The 23,644-nt window shown below is 36.2% G+C and overlaps 4 protein-coding genes and 1 pseudogene across 6 annotated transcripts; 3 read left to right on the forward strand and 2 right to left on the reverse strand.

Annotated features, from left to right (window-relative positions):
• Positions 1-2,368: 2,368 nt before the first annotated feature.
• On the forward strand, positions 2,369-6,122 carry LOC102577935 (ubiquitin-conjugating enzyme 13). Its single transcript, NM_001288841.1, is given in 8 exon segments — positions 2,369-2,471; positions 2,782-2,809; positions 2,916-3,002; positions 4,509-4,567; positions 5,407-5,448; positions 5,554-5,627; positions 5,828-5,925; positions 6,050-6,122. Coding segments are annotated over 8 exon segments (462 nt in total). The 5' UTR covers positions 2,369-2,435; the 3' UTR covers positions 6,088-6,122.
• A 339-nt stretch (positions 6,123-6,461) lies between these two features.
• Positions 6,462-8,868, forward strand: LOC102606804 (squalene monooxygenase SE1-like; annotated as a pseudogene).
• Positions 8,869-9,009: 141 nt separating this feature from the next.
• LOC102608844 (dol-P-Man:Man(6)GlcNAc(2)-PP-Dol alpha-1,2-mannosyltransferase) lies at positions 9,010-14,767 on the reverse strand. Of its 2 annotated transcripts, none has more exons than XM_025102021.2 (10): positions 14,316-14,767; positions 13,604-13,691; positions 13,338-13,497; positions 12,906-13,123; positions 12,424-12,719; positions 10,998-11,078; positions 10,739-10,908; positions 9,774-9,970; positions 9,566-9,655; positions 9,010-9,460 (listed from the first exon to the last, which is right to left on the reverse strand). In XM_025102021.2, the coding sequence occupies exons 1-10, from the start codon at positions 14,597-14,599 to the stop codon at positions 9,329-9,331; spliced, it is 1,716 nt and encodes a 571-aa protein (XP_024957789.2). In that variant the 5' UTR covers positions 14,600-14,767; the 3' UTR covers positions 9,010-9,328. The 2 variants fall into 2 exon arrangements, with proteins under 2 accessions (XP_024957789.2, XP_006487455.2); XM_006487392.4 differs by having other exon boundaries at positions 10,739-10,877; positions 10,964-11,078.
• Positions 14,768-15,274: 507 nt separating this feature from the next.
• Positions 15,275-15,712, forward strand: LOC107178165 (hypothetical protein). The gene has a single exon (XM_015533030.2). It carries the CDS (start codon positions 15,275-15,277, stop codon positions 15,710-15,712), a length of 438 nt encoding a protein of 145 aa, XP_015388516.2.
• A 189-nt stretch (positions 15,713-15,901) lies between these two features.
• Positions 15,902-23,308, reverse strand: LOC102608170 (phosphoenolpyruvate carboxylase, housekeeping isozyme). Of its 2 annotated transcripts, none has more exons than XM_006487390.4 (11): positions 23,056-23,308; positions 22,657-22,861; positions 21,740-22,134; positions 21,455-21,539; positions 20,907-21,129; positions 20,536-20,639; positions 20,314-20,401; positions 19,434-19,588; positions 17,308-18,306; positions 16,825-17,211; positions 15,902-16,445 (listed from the first exon to the last, which is right to left on the reverse strand). In XM_006487390.4, the coding sequence occupies exons 2-11, from the start codon at positions 22,825-22,827 to the stop codon at positions 16,143-16,145; spliced, it is 2,910 nt and encodes a 969-aa protein (XP_006487453.2). In that variant the 5' UTR covers positions 22,828-22,861; positions 23,056-23,308; the 3' UTR covers positions 15,902-16,142. The 2 variants fall into 2 exon arrangements, with proteins under 2 accessions (XP_006487453.2, XP_006487452.2); XM_006487389.3 differs by having other exon boundaries at positions 23,124-23,307.
• Between the last annotated feature and the right edge of the window lie 336 nt (positions 23,309-23,644).

Raw genomic sequence — 23,644 nt, forward strand, 5'->3', positions numbered from 1 at the left:
GTTATCTATCCTATCAATTTTGCTTTCGCTATGCTCGCTCCATTACATTCTCATTTTAATAAAGTAAGATGCTATTAACAAATAAAAGAACACATATTTCAATGCACTAAGAGACAAAAAATATAGTTTCTAATATATTGAAATATGTATTTAATATATTTTAATTGCATCTTCACTTTAATATAATGATGATGTTTTTATAAGACAAGAACTATATAATTAAGGATCCCTGACCATATTAAAATTAAAAATCTATTAAAAAATAAAAAGTAATAAATTTTAATGTATTACATGATAAAATATATTGTATCAGCACCTATATTTTTTTATCAATTAACTCAATGGTCAGGAATGGTTGATTGAAAAATGATATATATCTTATTCCATATTTGTTGTAATGGCCCTTATTCCATACACGAAGTCACGAATGATGATGTGAATAATCTATTCTCGTATTATTTGATTCAAGTGGCCATGTGGGCCAAAAGCTCACCAAACCAAGCCAGTGATTTCTAGCGTTACAACAACGCCATCTCGTTACCTCATTTGCAAACAATTATTGAAAGTAAATCCTTTGCATGATGAATCTCTCCCATTGTCAACTCGTAAAGAATTAGCAACTTGCTTGTTTGTAATATAATAAATCTAAATAGCATAATGGCCTTTTCATAAATCTTTTAATACATAAATGAGTGATGATACAATTATAAATTTTTGTACAAATTTATTTTGTACAAATTAATATGACATTAATTCATTAGTTGAATGAAAATATAAAATAATAAAAATAAATCATGTGAGACAACATATATTTAATTGAACTAATGAATTAATGACACATCAGTTTGTACAAAATAAATTTATATAAGAGTTTATGGCTATATCATTACTCATTGCAATTATATGAAATTGGTGTGAGTGAATGAGTCTTTAAAACTAAATATAGAAATAAATGAATATATTTTATGAAGGTAAATGTTCTTTTATTCCCTACAAATATGCATATCTAAAAGTTGATAATAGTAGTATGATCTTTAAAGTTAATAATTTGAAACAAAAGAGAGCAGAGATGAAAAATTATCAAACAATTACTAAGTAAAATCATCTTAATTTTCAAAATACTTTATAACTATAGGTTAAAAGCCATGATTGTCGAACATACTCCTAAATAAAGCCAAAACGGAAAATCTTGTTCACAGTAACTTATTGTTAAAAAAGAGCAAAAAAAAGGGGGTAAAGGTAGAAAGATACTTTGGTTCCATATAGAGTTGGTTTTTAACTTCTTGGTTCATGGTATATATATATATAGTTTTTATGTACTTTATATTGGTGGTAAAATTTGAACCAACTAATGAAAGGGTGACACATATATAATAAATTATTTTAGTTAAAAAAATCCGCAACAAGTTTAAAAAAAATGGATACAAAACTTGAGAGCAATAAGATTAAAAAAAAAAATGAGGTGAAATGGTGTGAGCCATTCTAATATCCGAAAAAAAAATCAAAGGATGTCTCCTCCTTGTTGCATAAGTATTGTCATATGTCAAATAGGGACTATCGTAATATTGATAAGACTTGCACAAATATTTGCAATGTCAAAGTGGGAAGATCTCCCCATTGGGTCAACTCTCAGCTTGAAAAACCTCACAAATAACCATTCCAAAGGATTATACGGGGAAACCACCCGCCAAGAAGTTCATATACCATATGCACTTATAAGATAGCCTAAAAGGATAATCAAATGATTTAAATAGAATCTCCAATTGAGAAAATGAAATGTGTCAAACCCAACTCAGAAAAACCCAAGATATTTGAATTTCATCCTAATATTAATAAAAAGCTCCCAGTCGAGGAGAATAACATCCAACCATGCCTTGCCACATTTCCTAGAGGACTAAAGACTGATTAGGGGCACTTTATTGTATAGGGCTAAGTCCATCTCATGACAACTCACAAGGAGGTCTCCCTTCACTTTTTCAACTTTTGTTTATGCATATTTTTTGGGGTTTTCATTGAAGCTCAATCTTCTTTCCACTATTTACTGGCTCGACTACCGGAATGTTGTTGTTGATGATGTCTCTAATGGCTACCCTTCTTTTTATAGGGGCTCTAGATAGTCTTTCTTCCTAAGTTCTTCCTGAAAAAATCAGAGGAATCATTTGCAATGACAATTTTGGAAGATAATGGTGGAGATCTAGGAGGGACACAAATGTAAAATCAACTTCCCAAAAAAGACTAGTATTGTTTTCGCATAAATAAATAATTAAAATTAAAATTAAGTTAAAAAAAAAACAAAAAAACAACTTTGATCCATCATTTCACTTAAACTTGTTCTTGTATTCTATTTGCTATTCTGTTAGACTTAGAAAACCCTATCAGCGTTCTTTCTCTGCAACAACAAGAAGGTTAAAAAACAAAAAAAATCGATCTTGGAAATGGCGAACAGTAATCTCCCTCGACGTATCATCAAGGTTTTCCCTCTTTCTCTTCAGTTCTCGATTACCCTTCCAAATTTTCAGATCGGTTGGTTTGTGAAACAAGAATTCCAATTTGTTATTTTTCGACAATTTTGGTGAAGGGAGTAATAGTTGTTTTGTGTGTTAGATGCTCAAATTTTGTTGTAAAGGGTTTATCGGGTGATGGGTTTTGATTGCTTTGCTCATTTGATCGTTCAGTCGAAGAATCTTTAGCTTAATTAAGAGCTTTGGCGACAATAAAATAGAGAAATTGGTTTTTTTCTTTTTAATTTATTTGATTTTTTTTCTTTGTTGATCCAAACAGGAAACACAGCGTCTCCTCAGTGAACCAGGTAAGTACTTTTTTATTTAGATTTTGAAAATTTGTGTTTCGTTGCCGTTCAGCTGTGAAATTTGGGTCTTTTATGTGTTCGTTAATTGTATGGTTTGTGGATACAGCACCAGGAATAAGTGCATCTCCCTCGGAAGATAATATGCGATACTTTAATGTGATGATCCTTGGTCCGACGCAATCTCCATATGAAGGTAAATTGCCGTGTGAATTTGGATTATGTTAAGACGTTTTGTTGTTGTTTTGGTTTGTTGCTTTTTGTTTGTGATGTTAGAAATGTTTAGTGGAAGACCATTTTAGTTTCAGAGGTTTGTTCATGGTGACATGTTTGTCTATACATTATATGTTAACAACCTTTTTAGACTTCATTGCTTCCAATTTGTTTCAGGCTGTTAGGTGAATAGTGCTCCTAAAAAAATTATGATAATTTTCATGCATTCGAGCTAGACTTATGGAAAAGTATGTATTTCTAGTAGACAGTTGTGCGACTCTTTTAGTGTACTGTGTTGTTTCAGTTCTCATGATTATATGCTTATATGGTTATTTGTTGCAAATGATGATGATTATTTATCTTCTCGTCGATTGTGGTAGATGTCGATACCAATTTGAGGTATATCCTTGGTACTGTGTTGTTTCAGTTCTCATGATTATATGCTTATATGGTTATTTGTTGCAAATGATGATGATTATTTATCTTCTCGTCGATTGTGGTAGATGTCGATACCAATTTGAGGTATATCCTTGGTATCATACATCTTGTTGGCTGTGTGCTTACAAACTATTTAATATAAATGGTCCAGTTCTATTGGTAACTTCTTCTTATTAGACTGTAAAAAAATGGGTCTTCTCACCTTGTTGCCTATTGGTCTCTTCAATCACTACATTTTGAAAACGTGTGCCAGAGAAGGAATAACCATGCAACCATTTAAAGGTCCAAATTTCGTTATTCAACTAATATGTATGCATAAGGTGTGTTATGGTGCATTACCCTAAGTCAGGCATATATAGCCTCGGTTTCATGTTATTTCTTTGTCACAACTTTATTTAAGTTTGGAAGGGTAGAACATGGCCATCAGTGTAAATCAAAGGCCTCATGGGCTCAATGATGTACTTCATAATACTGCTTGTAATTGGTGTTTTTAATAGGAAAGAATGATCTTTTTTTCTTTTTTGGGTTTTCATATTAAGAGTGAAAAATATTACATTACAGGTGATAGGTATTAGGTGGGAATGAGAGGCTTAGTTTATCTATCAGCTTTATTCCCCCCCCCCCCCACCCCGCCCACCCCCTTAATTTCTTTTTCATGGCTTCTTTAGGTGAGTATTATGTTGTTAGATCTAGCCTTGTTTTTTACGGTAAAGCGGATATGGTTTTGAATTATTCCAAAAAGGGACCTGCCTATTATACAGGCGTCAAGAGACTATTGTTTTAAGTCTGTCTGGTTGAGACCAAAATAACAGATGTGAACGAAAAAATATTCACTTCATCCATCTGGCCACCAAATAACCCATCTGTTTTGTTTGCAAATATTTGCTAAAGCAAAGATACCCAATCTTTTAGTTTGTTCGGATTTTGTCAATTTCAATGTGTTGTTTGGAATTATGAGCTCTGGTTTACTTGTTTCTCTTTCGTTTCTACTTGTTCACTAATATATTTGTTCTCCAGAATAATATGTCCTGGCTTTCCATTGTTTGTTTAGGAGGGGTGTTCAAATTGGAATTATTTTTGCCTGAAGAATATCCAATGGCTGCTCCAAAGGTATGTTTACTTGAATTTAGGGTATTTAATTTGCATGCTATCATCCTACAATTTTGAGTGGTTTCTTTTTTCTCTGTGCCCCAGCAATGTTTGATTCTGGTGTATCTCATGATGGTATTTGATTCATAGTACAAAAATTAAGAAGGAAAAATGAATTATTATATGATACAAGCTGAATTAGAAGCCAACCCCCCCCCCCCCCCCCCCCCCCCCCCCCCCCCCGGGACACCCCCTCTCCCAGCCCCCCAATAAAAAATTAAAAAGCAAAAGGGAAGTTTTAAATGATGCTGGCTGACTGTTATGAATTTGAATCTAATGGCTCACTGATCATAATGTGACTAAATTTGTTGAAGAGTTACATCCATAGTAGTCTCTGGTGCTTCCAGGAGAACTGTCTATATAAACCTGGATATTCCCTTGCCTCAGGTGGTACAGGATGCTTAAAATATGGCAGGTGCTTGAACTGCTTATTTAATCTGAATAAACACTATTGTTATAATGGGCTCTGGCTGCTTAAAGTCCTTCACTAGAACATAGTTTGAAATTATTCTATTGGGACTGAATAGAATCAAAGGTGTTTGACGGGTCTAATGAAAATTGTTTCCCCTCAAAATGGCTTATGGTTAATGTGATCCACGTTTGATTCATTTTCTTGAGACATTTGCTTTATTTCCCTTACAACTATACCTAATTGTATGAATTCTGTTTATTATCTTCCTCTAAGAATATAATATCTGTTGTCTTTGTGATGCAACTACTCCAGGTTATACTATGTTTACCAATGAGAATCCAGTAACAATGCCTTTATTTTTAGTTTATGTCAATTTTCCTTGTCACAGGTCCGATTTCTTACCAAGATATATCATCCTAACATTGATAAGGTTGGTTGTTATATAGTTTGCCTGACCTTCTAGGCTGCATGTATTAATCTGCACAATTTGTGACTTCTGTTTCTTGCTTCTTATAAAATGGGATTTTAAATGCAGCTTGGAAGGATTTGTCTTGATATTCTGAAAGACAAGTGGAGTCCAGCTCTCCAGATTCGGACTGTACTGTTGAGGTACTGTGAGCTGTGATTTTATTGTTGGAGATTTCTATTGTTATGGACTTATTGGATTGCTACATCTCAGGGGAGAATACTTTTTGTTTTCAAGGGGAAGAACTTGAACAGTTTCAACAATGATTTTTCAGTTTATATTTTATGGAATTAAAATAATCATATATTGACTTGACATTATTGGGACAAATTTTTTCTATTAGCATTCAAGCACTTCTGAGTGCTCCTAACCCCGATGATCCTCTCTCCGAGAACATTGCCAAACACTGGAAAACAAATGAGGCCGAAGCAGTTGAAACAGGTATAATACTTGGACTTTCCTTAATCCCTACTTTGGTTGAGCTTATCATTTCAAAGTGTAAATCACTAAATACGCTCTGCCGATTCTTCTTGTTCACTGTGCTCGCTTTCATAATATCCTGCAGCGAAGGAATGGACACGTTTATATGCCAGTGGTGCTTGATGACATGGTGGAAAATATCACTTCATTCAAATAACAATTGTGCAATGTATGCTATTCACTGTCTGTTTAAAATGGAAAATTTGGAAGAATTGAATTGATGTTTGAACATTCGGAGTTTGACATTCTGAAAGCTTCCATCTTACCGCACATGTCAATTATTTTCTTCTTGTGGAAGCCATGTCTTTGAACTTGTATGATTAGATGATATACATTGTTTCTCAACTCTTAAATTTCGAAGCAATGTTTATTGTCTGCTATAGTAGTAATCTGGAAATACCGATTATTATCAGGAAACCTTGACTTCAGTTGGCATCAGTATGGGGAAAAAACTTGCGTTGAGCTAGGAGGGTCCAAAGGTTCGCTGCCATTGATATTTTTAGTATTAGATTTAGTGAGTTTCATACTGTTGGTCCCAGAATAGGATCCACAGAATTATTGGGCTATCCTTTGTTCTACCACTTCAGCATAGTTTCGCACAAGTAGTCTTGTGCTGTGTTTACTCTTGGGAGTTGAGGGATGAGAATGAAAAATAAGAATTATTGGCAGTGTTTATTTGTAAAAATATAAAGGAATGATAATGAAATTGGAGTGAGTTCTGCAAATTTAGGAATGAAAAATGTGAATATTTTTCTCATGGAGAGAGGTGTGAAAGAAAATGGAGGATGAGAAGAGAGTGAATTGGCATTTATACATTCGTAAAAGTTAAAAATACCTTTTTGACCAATAATAATAATAATTGTATTACTCAACTATAACATTAATAATAGTAGTAATAATTGTAATAATAATAATTATTGTTATTAATATTAACAATAATTATTTTGAAGAAGAAGAAGAATTAAAATAAATAATAACAATAATATGATTTAATAACTTGCAACAATCTATTTTGATGCCAAGATAAAATGAATTTATCAATGGTAATTTAGCTCATTTTCATTTTGATACGTACAATTTAAGTAAATAATTAATTTTAATTTTAATTTCTTATTCTAATTTTACCACATTTCAATTCAGTTAATTCTAATTTCAACGTATTCCAATTACTGATCGGTAAACCTCCATTAGTGTTAATACGTGCCAGTAAATTAATGCGAATACCCGCCAGATTGGCGCAAGGAACTGTGACATCCCCGATTGAAGAAAAGGGGACTATTAATGGGGTGGAATACAAAACCAAGACTGGTAAAAAGCTAACAGCATGTGCACCCTCACCCAAATAACAGTATGTGACGGCTGTTTTTCAAATTTGCGGCGCTTTCTCTTCAATTCTGAGGTGAAGGATGAACCTTAAGTCAGCAACTCTAGCATTATAAATTCTTTGGCAGTAGAGGCTAATACAAGAAGCTTATCATTTCTGCAGGTTGAAATCCCTTCTTGTTTTGTTGGTTTGGTCCTGGAGAACTGTCAGCTTCCATATAAAAACCATGGACATGTTATTCTGGCCAATCCTGCACCAATCTTGTTCTATCCAATCCGTAGCACTGAGATTCGCTGCTAGGTGGATGTACCAGGCCAAAAAGTACCATCCATTTCTAATGGTGAAATGACTCGTTATTTGAAAAAGTGGTGGCTTCCCAGGTATATATCATGTCCGCGATCGAGAAAGGAAACATCAGAACAATGAATAATAGAAGCATGCCAGCAGCTCCGTCTACGACTCCAGGTGCTCTTTTACTTGGTGACTCATTCAATATGCGGCATCCTTTAACAGGAGGAGGAATGACTGTGGCTTTGATGTTGTTGTACTAAGAGATCTTCTATGACCTCTCCGCGATCTCCATGATGCACCTGCCCTTTGCAAATATCTCAAATCCTTCTACACCCTGCACAAAATAAGCAGCATTCACAAACTTGCACATCTAATAGGTCTTATGCATTCTGGCTTGTAATATTTTACTCGCTAGACCGTGTGTGATCTTGCTTGAAACCAGTGGCATCTACGATAAACACATTGGCAGGTGCCCTTTTCAAGGTCTTCTGTGCATCATCCGATCCATCAAGAAATGAACTGTGACAAGCATGTTTTGACTACTTGAGCCTCGGAGGTCTTTTTACGAATGGACCAATAGCTCTACTATCTGGTCTAAATCCTCGTCCATTCAGCATGATAATCCATTTCTTTGCTGAGGCAGTCTTTGGAGTCGGACGCTAGTTACTTCCATTTCCTTCTCCCAAACGCATGCTGATTGGAGCCAGACTCATTTCAGTAAGTACCTCTGCTGCTTGTAAGCTACTAGTCAATAATCCATAATCAGTTTCTGCAATTTAAACCTAATATCGATTTCTGATACATGTTGCTTTCGTACATTTTCCAGGGCGCATCAGCAATAATGTTCCCCATAATAAAGGCTGGAGGAGTTGGAGAAATGTTCTTCCCAGCTAGCTTACAAAGATATTACAGAGCAGCTTCTATTAACTGTTGAAATTTAGAGGGCAGGATGAAGTGTTGTAGCAGCATAGCAGCCAAGTTTAACAGGGTTGTAATTATTTAACATATTAGTTGATTTTTTTTTTCTATTGTATTTCAAGGATTCTGCTTTGAAATTGGTATCCATATTAACTTGGAACATAGTCACAATACATTCTTTATATGATGTCAACTTCCTACTCATTTAACATCATTCTTATTTCTTTCTTCACCAGCAAACTTGCATGATGAAATTCAAAGCTGACGACGTTCGCTGTGAAACCAAAAATTGCACGTTCCCAATTGCATTTGCATTTGGAAATGGCATTAACTGCCCTCGAAAATGAGATTGGATAACCCAAATGATTACTATTGGCATTTTCTCTCATTATAGTTGTTATCACAGGGAAACTTTTTATTACCGCATTTCTTTATTTTAATTTATCAGACTGAATTACATGACTGCTGCATGTTCAAGGAATGAGAAAGTGCTAGAAAATGAAAAGTATATATGCGGCTAACGAAACCCTTTTCAATCCTATTATCAGAGTTTGTATCTGAAACATCAAAATCTCTTGATACGAGCAAAAAACTGAGGAACTACTGGTTATTTAGAACATACTACTACTTAATCAGAATGAAGCTAGTTGTAGTTGGAACATTGTCATCTCGTCAAGAAAACAGGTCAATGAGTCCATATTCTTCCAGTTTCTAGCCGAGTACAGGTCAATCACAAACAGGTCAATCACAAACAAATCACCAAGTTGCTGATATGAATCGTCCAATAACTCAAAACAATCAGAGTCGAGGAATCATTAGAATGACGTCCAATCAATTGCGTATTCGTCTAAACAGCTTGTACAATCCAAAGACATTCCTCTGCTGCCACAGGTATGGAATGAAAAATGATCGATAGAGGGGAGGTGAGAACTCCCTGTCAAGGTAAGGCAGTGCTGCAATAGGCTGAAATGCACATAATTTTAGAGTAATAATCAAGCAAGAAAAGGCGATATTTGAAGAAATATATGTAGAGAATGAGACAAAGATAAAGAAAGATACTAATTATACCTCCCACTTTGACAAGTCACTCCCACGCGAAGGGTAAGGTCGATTGAGCTGCAGCTCAACAAGGAAAGTACATGCTTCAACATCCTGGAGCTGCAATGTAGAAAGTCAGTTTAGTTACTTCACAAAAGAAAAGAAACAAGGGATGAAGGATACACAAGCAGAGAGCAGTATATATTTCGATTAGTCCAGCGGGGAGAGGTAATATTACAAATTGCTGGTCCGATGCCTTATTCTCATTGTTAAAATATGATGGTGCTGCTGAAGTCCCACCCAAGGTGGAATTAAATGGGAGGGGAAGAAGTCCCCGGAACCCATCATCAAGCCATCGAACTTCACCAACATAATTAGGAATGAAAAATGACGATGGGTATCGGTGCCACTCACTTCCAACACAAACTACAGAACCTGCATTTATGAAATTCAAAAAATAAGCTAAATGAGTATTTTCTATCACTAAGAATTGTTTGATGCCGGTTGTTTTTTTGCTAAGAAACAAGAGATTAAATAAAACTATAAGAAATATATACAAGGATTAGGAGGACTACAAATCCACAAAATAAGGACGAGAGTCCCAATATAAACAAAACACTTAAAAACTGCAAAGATAAAGAGTATCCCAAAACCCAAAAACACTAGCTCTCCAAGATTGCAGTTGTTAAGATCACACTTTCCTACATATATATGTATGTCGATTGGAATCAGAAATATAGAGCAAACGATTTAGAGGATGAACAACGATGAGAGTCTACTCAAGGAATATAAATAAAATTTGACTAAATAAAATGAAACAATCAACAAAGTGTCATTGCCGTTTAAAGTCTATCTGTTTTCTGCTGCAAAAAATTATCCGTAAAAAGATACAAATTTGAAAAAGTTTCAAGTCGTTACTTCAATGCCACCATTGTGCAGCTTGAACAAAAGTTAGCATTGTCGTCAATAAAATGTCAGAGCCTTCTTACGTATAATGATATTTCCAAGCCCGTCTGCCCTCTACTTTTTCCAAACAAAGCACATAACAATAACAAGCCAACAATAATTTGAGAGTTTAACTAAAATATCAAGAGAGAGAGGCTTATCACAATACCCAACACTATTTCAATATATCTTTTCATCAGTAACTATCTCAACATTAATGCCTCACACAACCTAATAAAGCAAGATAATAGTTATTACCTGGTCCTGCATCGTCATGGTGCTGCAAGATCTTGTATACCTCGATAGGAGCAGCGTAGCCATTAACCAGCGAAAATGTTCGAGAATGGGAAGCACACAATATGAGACCAAGAACAAAAGGTCTGAGGACTTTTGCTGTCTGCAAATAGAATCGATTAAAGTTTACCATCCTGAGAGTTCACTTACATAGAAAGAAAGAACTGTAAGAATATTAAAGGAGCCCACCGTAACCATCACAAAATTAGCATTTGGATCATACTTGTCTCGGAAAATATCAGGAAAGCTCTCAATGACAGCTGAAGCAGCAACACAAATAAGTGGGTATATTGGATAAAGGAACCTGCAATGGTGGTCACAAAAAGATCTAATTTTTTTTTTTTGGCTCAATCAAAAATATATCAGATGTAAGAATGTACATATAGGAGGGACAAACAGATCCACAGAGAAAAAAGTCAAAAATCCCCTAGCCCAGGAACTACAAATCCTATAAGATCATAAATTCTAATTAACGATATTACATCATAGCTCCTTCCCAATCAATTGAAATAAAGAAGAAAGACGAATCTTTAAACTCCAGAGAGATAGAAACCCATAGAGAAGCCCAGAATTTAACTCTGTCCCAAAGAAACATGTAATCCTCCATCACTTTGTCCTAAAACATCCAAGTTTCTTTCAATCCATAGGACCCAAAATATAGCCGTAGCTGTACAACCCCATAAGACAGAAGCCTTCACACTGCCTTTAACTCTCAAAAATTTTCCAAGAGAACAGAAAAGCTTGCTGCAGGTGAGGTGATGTCCCACTCAATTTAAAAGTTCTAAACAGCTTGTACCACAAGAAGAAAGCAGCTGGGCGGTGAATAAATAAGTGGTCAATACTTTCCAAAGCATTTTTGCACAAGACCGACCAATCGTGGGATAAACCCATGCTTGGTCTTCTCTTCTGAATTATATCAGTGGTGTTAATATTCCGATGAGGCAACAGCCCACACCATCATCTTCACCTTTGAGGGAACTTTAGCTTTCTAAATCAGACAAGAGGGGGCAAAAAGAGGGGTAGAGCATCAATAAGACTGAGAAAGTACCATGTGGTTGCAAATATTCTTGATTTTTCTAGAGCCCCAGCCCTCTTATCTTCTTTCATGCTATCAATATGAACTCCTAAAACCCCAAGCAAGTTAGAACAGTGTTGAAGCTCCCTGTCATTCAAGTTTCTGAAGAATCTAAAGTCCCAACTAAACTGCATTGAGGAAAACCTCACCATACCAGCTATAGAACATTTATGACCCAAAAAAAGACTATACAACTGAGGAAAAGACTCGCTAAGCATCCTCTCTCCCACCTAAACATCCTCCCAGAACCTAATCACAAAAAGATCTAATCAACAATTACAACTTCCCACTGTCCTTAATAATCATGCTGCAGGCTAGGTGGAATTAAAAGATTATCTAAATATGATCTCAGAACCGAGAAGACATCAAGACATCACTAAAAGATTAGAAAGAGAAAAGAGATAAAGAAACAAATGGAGTTTTAAGACAATTTCTAAAATCACAAAAAATCAATAAAAAAGAGCTGATTCTTGCCAAATAAGAAAAATCCACTGGTATATTTATCCAGATCATACCTAGGGATAAATCAAGAAAAACCTAGCAGGAACTACCCAATTTCATCTGCTGATCATACCTTTCTTCCTTGTGTGGCTGCATGGACATAAATAGCAGCCAAATATAAACAGGTGAGACAACAACCACGAGACCTGGTGCATATTTTTTCCTTGCAATTGGCAAGATTCCCACGAAAAGCAAAGCAAGAACAAAACCAAAGTTAAAATTGTTGAATGCATTCCTCAGATAATACAGTGGTCCTTCAATCCCATACAAATGGCTCTCACCACCTCCTACGACATTATATACCACCAAATTCAGAACAGATGATGCCCACCTTCTGTAATACTGGTAGTCAACAAATACAGAGAGTGCCTGCAAAATTCAATTCCTTGTGATTGAACATCAATAAAAACAACGTAAGACAGTTACAATTACTTAAAAACAATGTGAGACGGTTACACCTCAGTAAATGCCATCAGCTAATATACAAGTGAATCAATTCCCAATCCAGAGAAAATATACATGAAAACATGAAACATAGTAAACCAATTAACTTACAAGAAGAGTAACAGAAGTAGCAGCACCAGCAAGAAATGCTTGCTTGAATCTTCTAGCTAACGAGTAGAATACGACTGGCAGAAAAGCCAATATTGAGAATGGCCAGCCAAGGATTACTCCAGCAGCTGATACTGCAACAGCCATTGCGTACTTCTCCAATAGAAAAAATCCCGAAGCAAGACTGATAGCATACATGGAGAAGGAGCTAGGGAGGAAACCTGGAAAATAAACACAATGTGTTGGAAACTAGAGAAATTCATGAAAATAGAGTATATAAGAACTTTAATCCATAAAATAGTAAACAGAAACTGCAGATAACTAAAGCATGGCTAACTGAATAGAATTCATTCCAAGAAACACCATACAAAATCAGGAGAAACTAAAATAATATTTTTGGACACACAACTAAAGACAAATTCAAAGTTGACTCACTTGTGCTAGCAAAGAAACAACCACTAGTTAAGCATAGCATTGCCAGTGTATAAGAGGCTAAACGCCTGCCATATTTTCTGGAAAGGGCTACTACCAGAACAGCATCTGTGGTAACAGAAAGGAGACCAAGAAAGAGCCTCACTGCATAGAATACTCTCACCTGTTAAAGGAAGTAAAAATACCCAGATATTAGATGAAAAGGGGAAAGGGCTGTCAAATCACGAAATAATCAGGAGAATCTATCACAAGACAAAAATAAAACTTACTTTATCCTCAGCAAACAACCAGGAAGCTGGTCGACCCACTAATTCATGAAAAAGAATGTACAAATATGACCGAAGAGCAAACTCTGAACTGCAAATGGATATATAAACATGTTCAATGTCGCAAACAATTCCTTCAAAAGAATTCACTGTCTCATTCTCTAGAAACCATTAGAATGCTATCATCATAAATTTACATGGATGATACTACACGTACGAACTATCTATGTCAAGGTAATAAATGAGAATAGAAAACGGGAATCGTGTATATTACATTCTACAGCAAGCAAACATCTTTAGAAACTGAAATGACATGATAATTGAATGAATGTAAATGAACGTTCTATCCTCATACATCAGCTTGACTATTTTTACTTTCACTCTTCCAATCATATCATGCCAAATCAATTTGCATGAATGAGGTTGTAATTGTAGTTACACAAAGATAACATCTTACATGTTAGAATCCTTGATCCACACGTGTGCTAAATATAATAATCATCTAAATGCAAAGATTATTAGCTCATGGGCACCTTTCCCTTACATCTAAGAGTGAGTTCTATACATTGGTTCTTATCATTACACGTAAAATTAATACATACACAATAGAAAGACATAAAACAGCCGAATTTGATGATTGGTCTATCAGGTGTTTGATTAAATTCCTAAACGAGAAAAAAAAAAAAAACAAAGGGTGATACGTAAAAGCAGCTACCTGTACTCCCAAGTCTGGAAGCCAGATTTATAGAGCAAGTAATGAAGGGGCTCCCAGTAATTGAACACCTCGTCGCAGTCGTGAATGATGTTCGTCGTAGCGCTCATGTATCGAAGCATTCCCAATGCGAATACCGGCACGAACCACCCCAGTGACTTCTCCTCTTCGCGTCCGCCGTCGCCGTCGCCCAATCGCCTCGACGGCTTGTCGTATTTCGTGTATATCGGCGATGATGGCGGAGGATCCGACGGTAGCGGCCGCCTCTGCCGCGTCGTTAGAGCCATCGTTTCTCCCTGTCTAATTGTTTGTGGAAATGATTGAGAGAGAAATGAAATGCGGACTGTCTTTAGATGATTCGTTGCTTCGACCCGAAGTTTGTATTAGGGGTCTTTTTCTTCTTTTCTTTCTAAATTTTTTATTGGATTAATGTTTGAATAATGTTTATAGAAGCAATAACATTAACAGAACTTATTATATATATATACACACACACAGATACACACACAAAACGACAAAATTATGAGTTTAGTTAGGTATATATAAGCATTTAATTACCAACAGATTAATTACAGCGCCGGTGTATACACTTTGTATTGGCATTTAGTTTCTTTATTATTTTTGTAAAATATACGCTTTTAATATAATTAAAAACATAAACATTTTTTAAAAAAATGTGTGGTATTATCATAAAATCATTTTGTATTTAAGGAATGTTAAAATGAGAACAAAAAAATTTCAGTTAATTTCATTAACAAAGATCCTTGGTTGGTAAGGATTCCTTGCGTTTAAAGATTTGGAAACAGTTAATTTTCCCGCTTTCAACAGGGTTTCCTAAACCCCGGGCAAACACTCTCTCTCTCTCTATATGTGGATAAAATAAGTACTCTCTTCACAGAATGGGAAGCAAACCCATCAATCAATCAAAGAAAGGTTAAAAAAGAAACAAAGATCAGACAACAATGGCGAATTCCGTGAAGAGATTGGTGGAAGTATGCAGCAAAGAAGACGGGTTTCTGGGCTCATACTTCGAGGCCAAACTAGTGCAGAGAGTCAGCAAAGACAAGTTCTTGGTGGAGTTCTTGACGCTGGTGTCGGAGGAGGAAGATGAGAATGAGAAGCTGAGGGAGGTGGTGGACGCGACGGAAGTGAGGCCCTGCCCACCAGAGATAGCGGTGGCCGAGTTCGACGTGATGGAGAAGGTGGATGCATACGACAGAGACGGGTGGTGGGTCGGAAGAGTTACTGGGAAAGAGTGCGGCGAAGATAAGTACTTTGTGCACTTTGACAGCACCGGAGATGAGTTTGTTTATCCTGGTCATTTGCTGAGAGTTCATCAAGAATGGGAGGACGGACCCTGGGTTCCCTCTCATGGTCGAAGCCATCAAGAACAGCATTGATCCATTAATCATTCTTATTCTTTTTTATGTTTTTGAAATGTTCTTGAAAAATGCAATTCCTTTCTAATGAGGTAACTTGTAATGCAATTCTTCTTATTTAAGCTTTCAGGCATCTTCTAATAGAACTGTTATTGATAGTTAAATTAGTAATAATCAAAGGGAAAATGAAAAAATATTATGAACACAAAATTATTAAAAGGCTCAAGGCCACTTTTTCTATTAAAGTATAAAAATATCAGTTCTATTGAGCTCGACACTATTGTTGCAAAAGTGAAGTAAACAATGCTGGCTCTTCTAGTATTCGAGCACAACCACCTTATCATACAGATAGACGGGATCGTACAAATATTCCCGGGCATACAGTTATTGGGCATATTCTCTGTAGAAAGAAGAGTAAATAAAACAAAATAAAAGCACATGATCATGCAGTTTAACCGGTGTTCTGCAAGCCAGCAGCAATACCTTTCATGGTCAAGATGAGGGTATCCTCCAAACCAGGGGCATACTCACTTGACAAATTCAGTTTCACCAGCTCATCGGCAGGTTTGACAGATTCTGATTCCATAATTTCCCTTGAGATATGCGGCCGCACCTTCACATGGTAGTTTGGATCACGGATCCGTTTCAGTGTGTAGGCCTGGCACACATTAAGAGTAGTGATATATGCATCACGAAGACGGAGTCTTTGCTTCAAGTAAGGGTCTCCTTCAAGAAGATCCTTGTGTCCAGCAATCTACAAATGTGAAAGAAAGAACCAGTTTTTTTCTTTTTTTTAGTAATGGGCAAAAAGAAAGAAACAAAATTAATTAAAAAAGACAACTTTTTTGGCTACGAATATAGACTAGCAAGGAAAACTTCATATCCCCCTATTACTAAGTAACAATCAGGCCTATACAAATAATGCAAAACTTTTGTTGTTTAGCTTGCCAAAAGCTGGAGAGAAACAAGACAGGACTTGAAATACTGATAAGGTTGGAATGTTCTAGCACTCTTTTCTTCAAAAGCTAAAAAATAACTCCACAGAAAAGATGGAGATTTGACGAGATCAAAGACCGGGTATGACTAAAAAGAGTGGTAATCAAGAAGTTAAAAGGTATTCCAGTAAAAGTTACCTGAAGAAGAAGGCCCTTGGTTTCTTCATAGTTGACTCTCAACTTCTCCCCAAATGACCACAAGTCTTTAGAAACAAGGAGCTGGTCATACAATGCGGCTATCTTATGGTTTCCCTTAGCAAACACCATTTCAACCAAATCAATAGTGACTCTAAAGAATGGCCAATTATTGTACATCTCCTGCAGCATGTGGAGATTCCTAATGTCCTTCTGAATGACATGTTTGAAAGCAGCCCCAAAACCAAGCCACACTGGAAGATGAAATCTGGTTTGCGTCCAGGCAAAGATCCAGGGGATTGCACGAAGAGATTCAATACCGCCACTTGGCTTTCGCTTGGATGGACGGCTTCCAATGTTCATACGCCCATACTCCAACTCTGGCGTAGCCTATGATCATATTCAGAATATGGTTATTTAGTTCAATAGAAGCATGTGATTGATTTATACAGAAGGGAAAAAAATCTAGGAGTGTGGTTTGCTTACCAATCGGAAATATTCAACAAATCGAGGTTCTTTGAAGACAATGGAGCGGTATTCCTCTGTAGCAATAACTGCCATTTCATCCATCATCGCGCGCCATTCTGGTTTCGGTGAAATTGGGGGACGCATACCATGCTCAAGTGTTGCAGCTGTGAAACGTTGAAGTGTTCTAAAGCACAAGTGTTCCTCCCCAAATGACTGCTCAATAACTTCACCTTGAACAGTAACACGCAGTGAGCCGTGAATTGTATCTGGTGGTTGAGACAATATGGCAAGATGGGTGGGACCACCTCCTCTTCCAACAGTTCCACCACGACCATGGAACATGGTTAGTTTTATACCATATTGCTTTGCTACCTTTATAAGCTCCTCTTGAGCCTTGTATAACTGCCAGGCAGCCGAGAATCGCCCAGCATCTTTACCAGAATCTGAGTACCCAATCATGACTTCTTGCTTACCATTGATCCGATTCCTGTACCAATCGACTGAAAAGAGTCGGGCCAGAGCAGCAGGTGCTGCCTCCAAATCTGCAAGCTTCTCAAAAAGTGGAACAACTCTAAGTGGTTGTTTCACATGGCATTCACGCTGTAGGAGTTCAACAGCCAGCACATCAGATGGTGCTGTTGCCATCGATATGATGTATGCTCCAAAATTATCAGCTGGAAGTTCAGCTATGACATGAAATGTCTCCAAAACATCAGCAATTTCTTCAGTTTTAGGAAGGTCAGGGCCAAACAGTGGACGCTTGCCACTGAGTTCAGATAAAAGCCATTCCTGCCTCTTTTCTTCAGACCATTCTCGGTAGGAACCAATTTCCAGGTGCTTGGTAATGGCATCTATGACATCAGTATGACGATCAGACTCTTGCCTGATATCAAGCCTGACAAGTGAGAGTCCGAAGGTGGAGACTTGCCTCAAGAAATCAAGAAGGCTTCCATCAGCAATCGCTCGGTCACCGCAAGAGCAGAGTGACCTATAACAGAGTTCAAGAGGTTCCAAGAACTACATGAAATTTAAAGTTAATGAGTAGTTATCAAGTTAAAAAGTTGTTTTATTGAAAGTGAATGAGAAAAAGATATTTCAAAAGATTATATAGAAACTCAAAATATCCAAATCAGCACTCGAGTATGATCTTATAACAAGATGATTCACTAGTGTATTCCTACTAGTGACCTTCCAATAATTTATAGGGTGGAGCTATTTGCACTCTAAAAAATTACTTTGAACACACGAATTTTAATAAAATTGTTTACTACAAAAATACCCATGATGTGAATTACTATTAAGGATAATCTTTCATGAGCCAACATAATAAAATTACTTGGAACACTCATCTTGCACACCCATTCAACTTATACTTATCTTCCCATAGACCCTAATTGTGGTTCAGCATCTTAACCAATACTAAGATGAATAATCGGCAAATCAATATTTTGGAAGATTTTGACTGCAACAAGGTATTTGCGACCCTTTTGATTATTCAATATAATAATAGCTATAATAATTCTAGATGAAATTTATTGGCAATTAATTGTTAAAGTTGTTTTGATGCCGCACATTGAGACTACGTGAGTAAAGAATCATACTCAAACACCTCATCGACATATCAACAGCTTCTGGTATGTGGCAGGCAAACAATCCAAGTTTTTTCTTATAAAAAGTCACACCAAATTAAACTCTAATGGCCTAATTAATCCATTCACAATTAGCATTTGTTTTGTTACTCTTCTTAATGGGAAAAAAAATTAACACTCAAGAACCTAAATCACTTTGCAATGTTTGATTATCTTCGCCTGCAATGGGATGTTGAATAATTATAGGAATGTGGAGAGTAAATAAAGATTAAGAAGACGAAGAAGAAGAGAAGGAGAAGAAGAAGAAAGGTATTAGGTGCACTAAATAATTTTATGGCTATAAAGAGAAAAATAAAATATTTATTGCTAAAATTTAATTGAGGACTATTTTTGGTATTTACAAGGGTGTGTAGTGGAAAAATTAAAATATTAAAATTAATAAACGAGTGTGCAAAGAAATAGAATATTCAGAATATAACTTAGAGTGCAAATAGCCCGACCCTCGTTTACAATAAAAGATTTTAGAAAAGAAAATGAAGCACACTAAAAAGATACCTGCTCAACATTGGTGAATACTGCTTCCTCTGGAATATCAGAGATTCCATGGGCTAATAGCTGACGAACACGTTCACGGGTTTGATACAGCTTATCCCTCACATCACCAAGAATCACACGGTAGGGTTCATTTGGAGGAATTTGTTTCCAGAACTCTGGATCATGAATGAATCCAACAAGAATGTAACCACAAAGACAAATCAGTCAAATTCAAAACAGCAACCGGCCACTTGGGATTTTTAATTCAGAATAGAAAAATAAACAAAAACGAAGCACTTTACTCTGTTGCAGGTAGTGCTAAGTTTCACAACGTCAGCAGGATAATACATTTAGAATGCTAAGTGGATAAATATGTGAACAGTTGTCATAAAATCTTTGATTTCCAGTCATCAAAACTTGCTTTTTTCTTTGTTTTATTTTTTTAATTTTCATTATTATTACGTTACAAGTCCATTAAAGCCCAGCTTGGAAATCTACTCCACAGAAGGAGGGGTTCACTCATTCCTCACAACACACACTGGGGAGGCTTGAACCCTTGACCTCAATCACTAGGTAAGGAGATGACGACCACCATGCAAAAAAGATGATTGTCAGTCATCAAAATTTTGTTTACCAAAATGCATCTTTTTTCCTTCAAACTTTGACAAATTCACATAAGAACACATAAAATATATGTTCAATAGCATATTTCAACCAATTGTATATGGTTCAAGGAAACCAACATTTAAGCAAAAAAAACATAATATGACCAAGAAACAGTATTTGTTATATCTGATGTCCACTTTAGAAGTGAACACATTTTCAAATCCTTTATATCCAAAGAAATAGAAAAACCTAGATAGAATTAAGGAGCATGAAAGCAAGTCCCTGTTGCAATTACCTATGTAGTGCTTTGCATCTTTCTTTGAGGATCTGTGAAGTACGTCAGCACGATGACGAAGCTCATCACTGCAACGCCACATGGACATCTGCAAGACAAATCAGAAAATGAGATGAACATATTGAAGACAGCATCTTGCATCAAGGATATGCTGGTTAAATGCATTGTTCATATGAAGCTCCTTGTAAAAACAGACATTAAGGCATCATGATCATTAAGTACCTCAAACATAAGATCCTCAATTTGGGAATAGTACAAGTTAGCAGCCATCATTCTAGCCAATAGGCAAACATCCCTAGTGACCTCAGGAGTTACCCTTGGATTGCCTGCATTTAATAACAAGCAAATGTTAAACTTGGGGATAGAGAGTCGTAGAGAACTCAAATTTTAGTGACTGCCATTAAATAGTAAACCACTCAAATGAATGACACAAACAGAAATCAAGCAGCAATAGAAACAATTCTAACATAAGCCTATGATACCAACAGACAAGAAATTCAGCATTCAGATGTTTTTGGCTCCCTCCTATTAGTTTGAATAATTCATAATGTCAGTGATATCATACATATTTTCAATTGTAGAAAAGATCATACCATCACGATCACCACCCATCCAAGAAGAAAACTGAATAAGTGGGGCATTGTACGGAACACGCTCATTGATCCCTATGTTTTTCAAAGCTGTGTCAACACGGCGCAAAAATTTAGGTACACCCTTCCAGATTGTTTCATGGAAGTAGCTCATTCCGGCTCTCATTTCATCTTGCGGAGTTGGTTGGGTCCTTCGGATCTCATCTGTACGGAATGCAGCTTGAATCTAGACAAGAAATAAACATAGAGAAAAAAATTAATAAAATTAATAAAGCTATTAAGTCAGCATTTTACATCATTTTCTTTGAGAAAATTCCATGGTACAGATTATTAAAGGTCCATTAAGAAGAAAATTACTCCTACCAGAACAATTACAATTGCTGATACTGTAAGCATATTAAAGGCAAGAGTTTAGTCATCAGTACTTTAGTATAAAAAATTTTACACCAATTTTTTACCAACCAAACAACCTCAGTATAAACGTTCAGTAACAATATTAGAATCCAAAGAAGAAGTTTGAAGACATGTTAACCAAGAAACTGAGATTCTACCTCTCGTTGAAGAGCCTCATCAAGCTCCTGCTTGTCATCAGGAGTAATATCTTTGGCATACAACTGTGCTAAACAATTACGAATCCTGAAAATTTGAGATAGGCAGGAAAAAGAAGAGGTAAGTAAAAAAACCAAGCCATTCTCCAGAAGGACAGGAGCATTTTTCCCATACAAATTCATGAAGATCTTCAAATGAGAAGTAGAAGTCAATCTAACTTGTACATTCCAATACACTTAAATATCTGAATGATAATGTACAACTACTCCAAGAGTCAGAGAACAAACCTTGCATGTTTCTGAAGCAAAGATCTGCGGACTGATTGAGTAGGATGAGCAGTCAAGACCAGATCCACAGTTTGATTCTTCAGAGCATCAAAAATCTCCTCAGGAGACTTATTCAGCTCTCCCACAAGTCTCTTGAATGTTTCTTCAATGTCTGATTCCGTTGTTGCCGAGTTCTCATCAGCAAAATCACCCTTCTTCAACTTTTTGATCCTTCGACGGTGGGCAATCTGAAGCTCCTCGGCCAAGTTGGCCAAGTTAAGCATGTGGGAGAAAGCTTTGGCAATGACAATGGAGTCCCCTGGATCCAGACTTGTCAAGACATTTCCAAGCTCCTTAAATTTGCTGGGATCATTCTTTCCTTCATACTCAGCTGCAAGTTCATAACACTCTTGAACCTACACAACCTTAACATCATTAGTCTGAGTAATTCAATCAGACAAACCATATCTTCTTTAAAATTATTTTATAAATCTTCCATATCAAAAGAGATATCCGAGGACCATTTGACCACAGGTCCATAGAGCCCCTTGAACACTCCAAATGTGGCTCTAAATCAATTCAAACAGCTCCAAGTTTGCAAACAAGAGCTTGCATTTTAAACCCAAACATTAAAACATTCAATCCATACCAACAACAAACACATTGACTTATCATCATAGACTGTGATTCTTACTGATCCTTTCAATCTGAACAAAACTGCAATCTGGGATCAATTAAAACCTCCACTACCAAACCTTTTTTTTTTTTTTTAAAAAAAAAGTCATAAATCACGTCAGTCTCACACTTTTCACACTCCAAACCGTGAATCAATCAACAATCATTAAAAATATAAACTTTTGGTCACATGGGCAACAATGAAAGTCAACCATTAATCAAAAGAATAGATTGACAAAAGGTCAAAAGAGAAAATGACACACCGTTTCTTTGAGATCCTCTCCATGCAAATCCTGAAGAATATCAAGAAACCGATCCAAAAGAAGAGCATCGTACTCAATCAACTTATCATCTTCACTCACTTTTCGAGGAACCAGAAGCCTCAGCTGCGCATCAATCGATGCCATCTTCTCTAAATTCCTATTCGCCGCCATTGTCCTTCACTCTTCCTCCCAGCTCAGCTTCACTCTGCCCACAAAATAAAAATTCAAAACTTGACTCAACAGGCAGCCAAAAAATCACATTTTGATCACCACCCACACAACAAAATCTTACAAAACAATGATTTGACAAGAAAAAGCCACGTGAAAATACTCTGAAATGCAAATTCATGAAAATCTAAAAACCTAGGCTCATATAAAAACAGAAGGAAAAACACGCACACGGAGTTAAGAAATGGCGGATTATGAGAGGGACCCAGAAGACAGGATAAGTGCAAAAAAAATTGTACCTGAATCTAGGCAAACGAGATTAGAAGAAGAAAAGACAGAAAGTCGAATCTGAATTTTCAGAAAAGATAGTGAGGGTGAGGGGGGGGAGATGCAGAGAAGTGATGAAGAGAGAGTGATTTATATAGAGAGAAAGGAGTGCAAATAAAAAATTCTCTCTCCCTCTCCTTCTCTCTCTCTCTCTCTCTCTCTCTCGTTTTTTTTTTTTTTTTTGCCCTTTTACTTTTTTTAACTTCTCTCGAGAGGAGGCGAAATTTGTGCCCAAATTGAGAGGTGATGACAGATGACTCGTGAGTTTATGTGAAGTAACTGCCCCTTTTTTTCATCTGGCTTTACTGTAGTTTCAAATACGAGGTAATGGAATATGCTGTAGGATGCTCCTGTCACTTCTCATTGGCCGAAACTGTTGTTGCTTTTTTTTTTTCTTTTAATTTTTTTTATAGTTTTCTTTCTTTTATTTTTTTAATATTGTTATACAAGATTGTTACTGGTATTATATCAGATATTACAATTAATATTTATA

This window comes from Citrus sinensis, chromosome 3 (assembly GCF_022201045.2).
Source record: "Citrus sinensis cultivar Valencia sweet orange chromosome 3, DVS_A1.0, whole genome shotgun sequence".
Lineage (NCBI taxonomy): Eukaryota > Viridiplantae > Streptophyta > Magnoliopsida > Sapindales > Rutaceae > Citrus > Citrus sinensis.

Bases quoted from the DNA above. Each gene is read 5' to 3' on its own strand.
- LOC102608844 (XM_006487392.4), bottom strand. From the start codon at position 14,599: ATGGCTCTAACGACGCGGCAGAGGCGGCCGCTACCGTCGGATCCTCCG. The intron at 13,124-13,337 runs GTGAGTCAACTT...TTTATTTTCCAG, and splicing joins TTGTTTCTTTGCTAGCACAA to GTTTCCTCCCTAGCTCCTTC. The intron at 11,079-12,423 runs GTATGATCAGCA...CCACCATTGCAG, and splicing joins CAGCCACACAAGGAAGAAAG to GTTCCTTTATCCAATATACC.
- LOC107178165 (XM_015533030.2), top strand. From the start codon at position 15,275: ATGGCGAATTCCGTGAAGAGATTGGTGGAAGTATGCAGCAAAGAAGAC.
- LOC102608170 (XM_006487390.4), bottom strand. From the start codon at position 22,827: ATGGCGGCGAATAGGAATTTAGAGAAGATGGCATCGATTGATGCGCAG. The intron at 19,589-20,313 runs GTAATTGCAACA...TTCATGATCCAG, and splicing joins AGATGCAAAGCACTACATAG to AGTTCTGGAAACAAATTCCT. The intron at 17,212-17,307 runs GTAAGCAAACCA...ATATGATCATAG, and splicing joins TTGTTGAATATTTCCGATTG to GCTACGCCAGAGTTGGAGTA.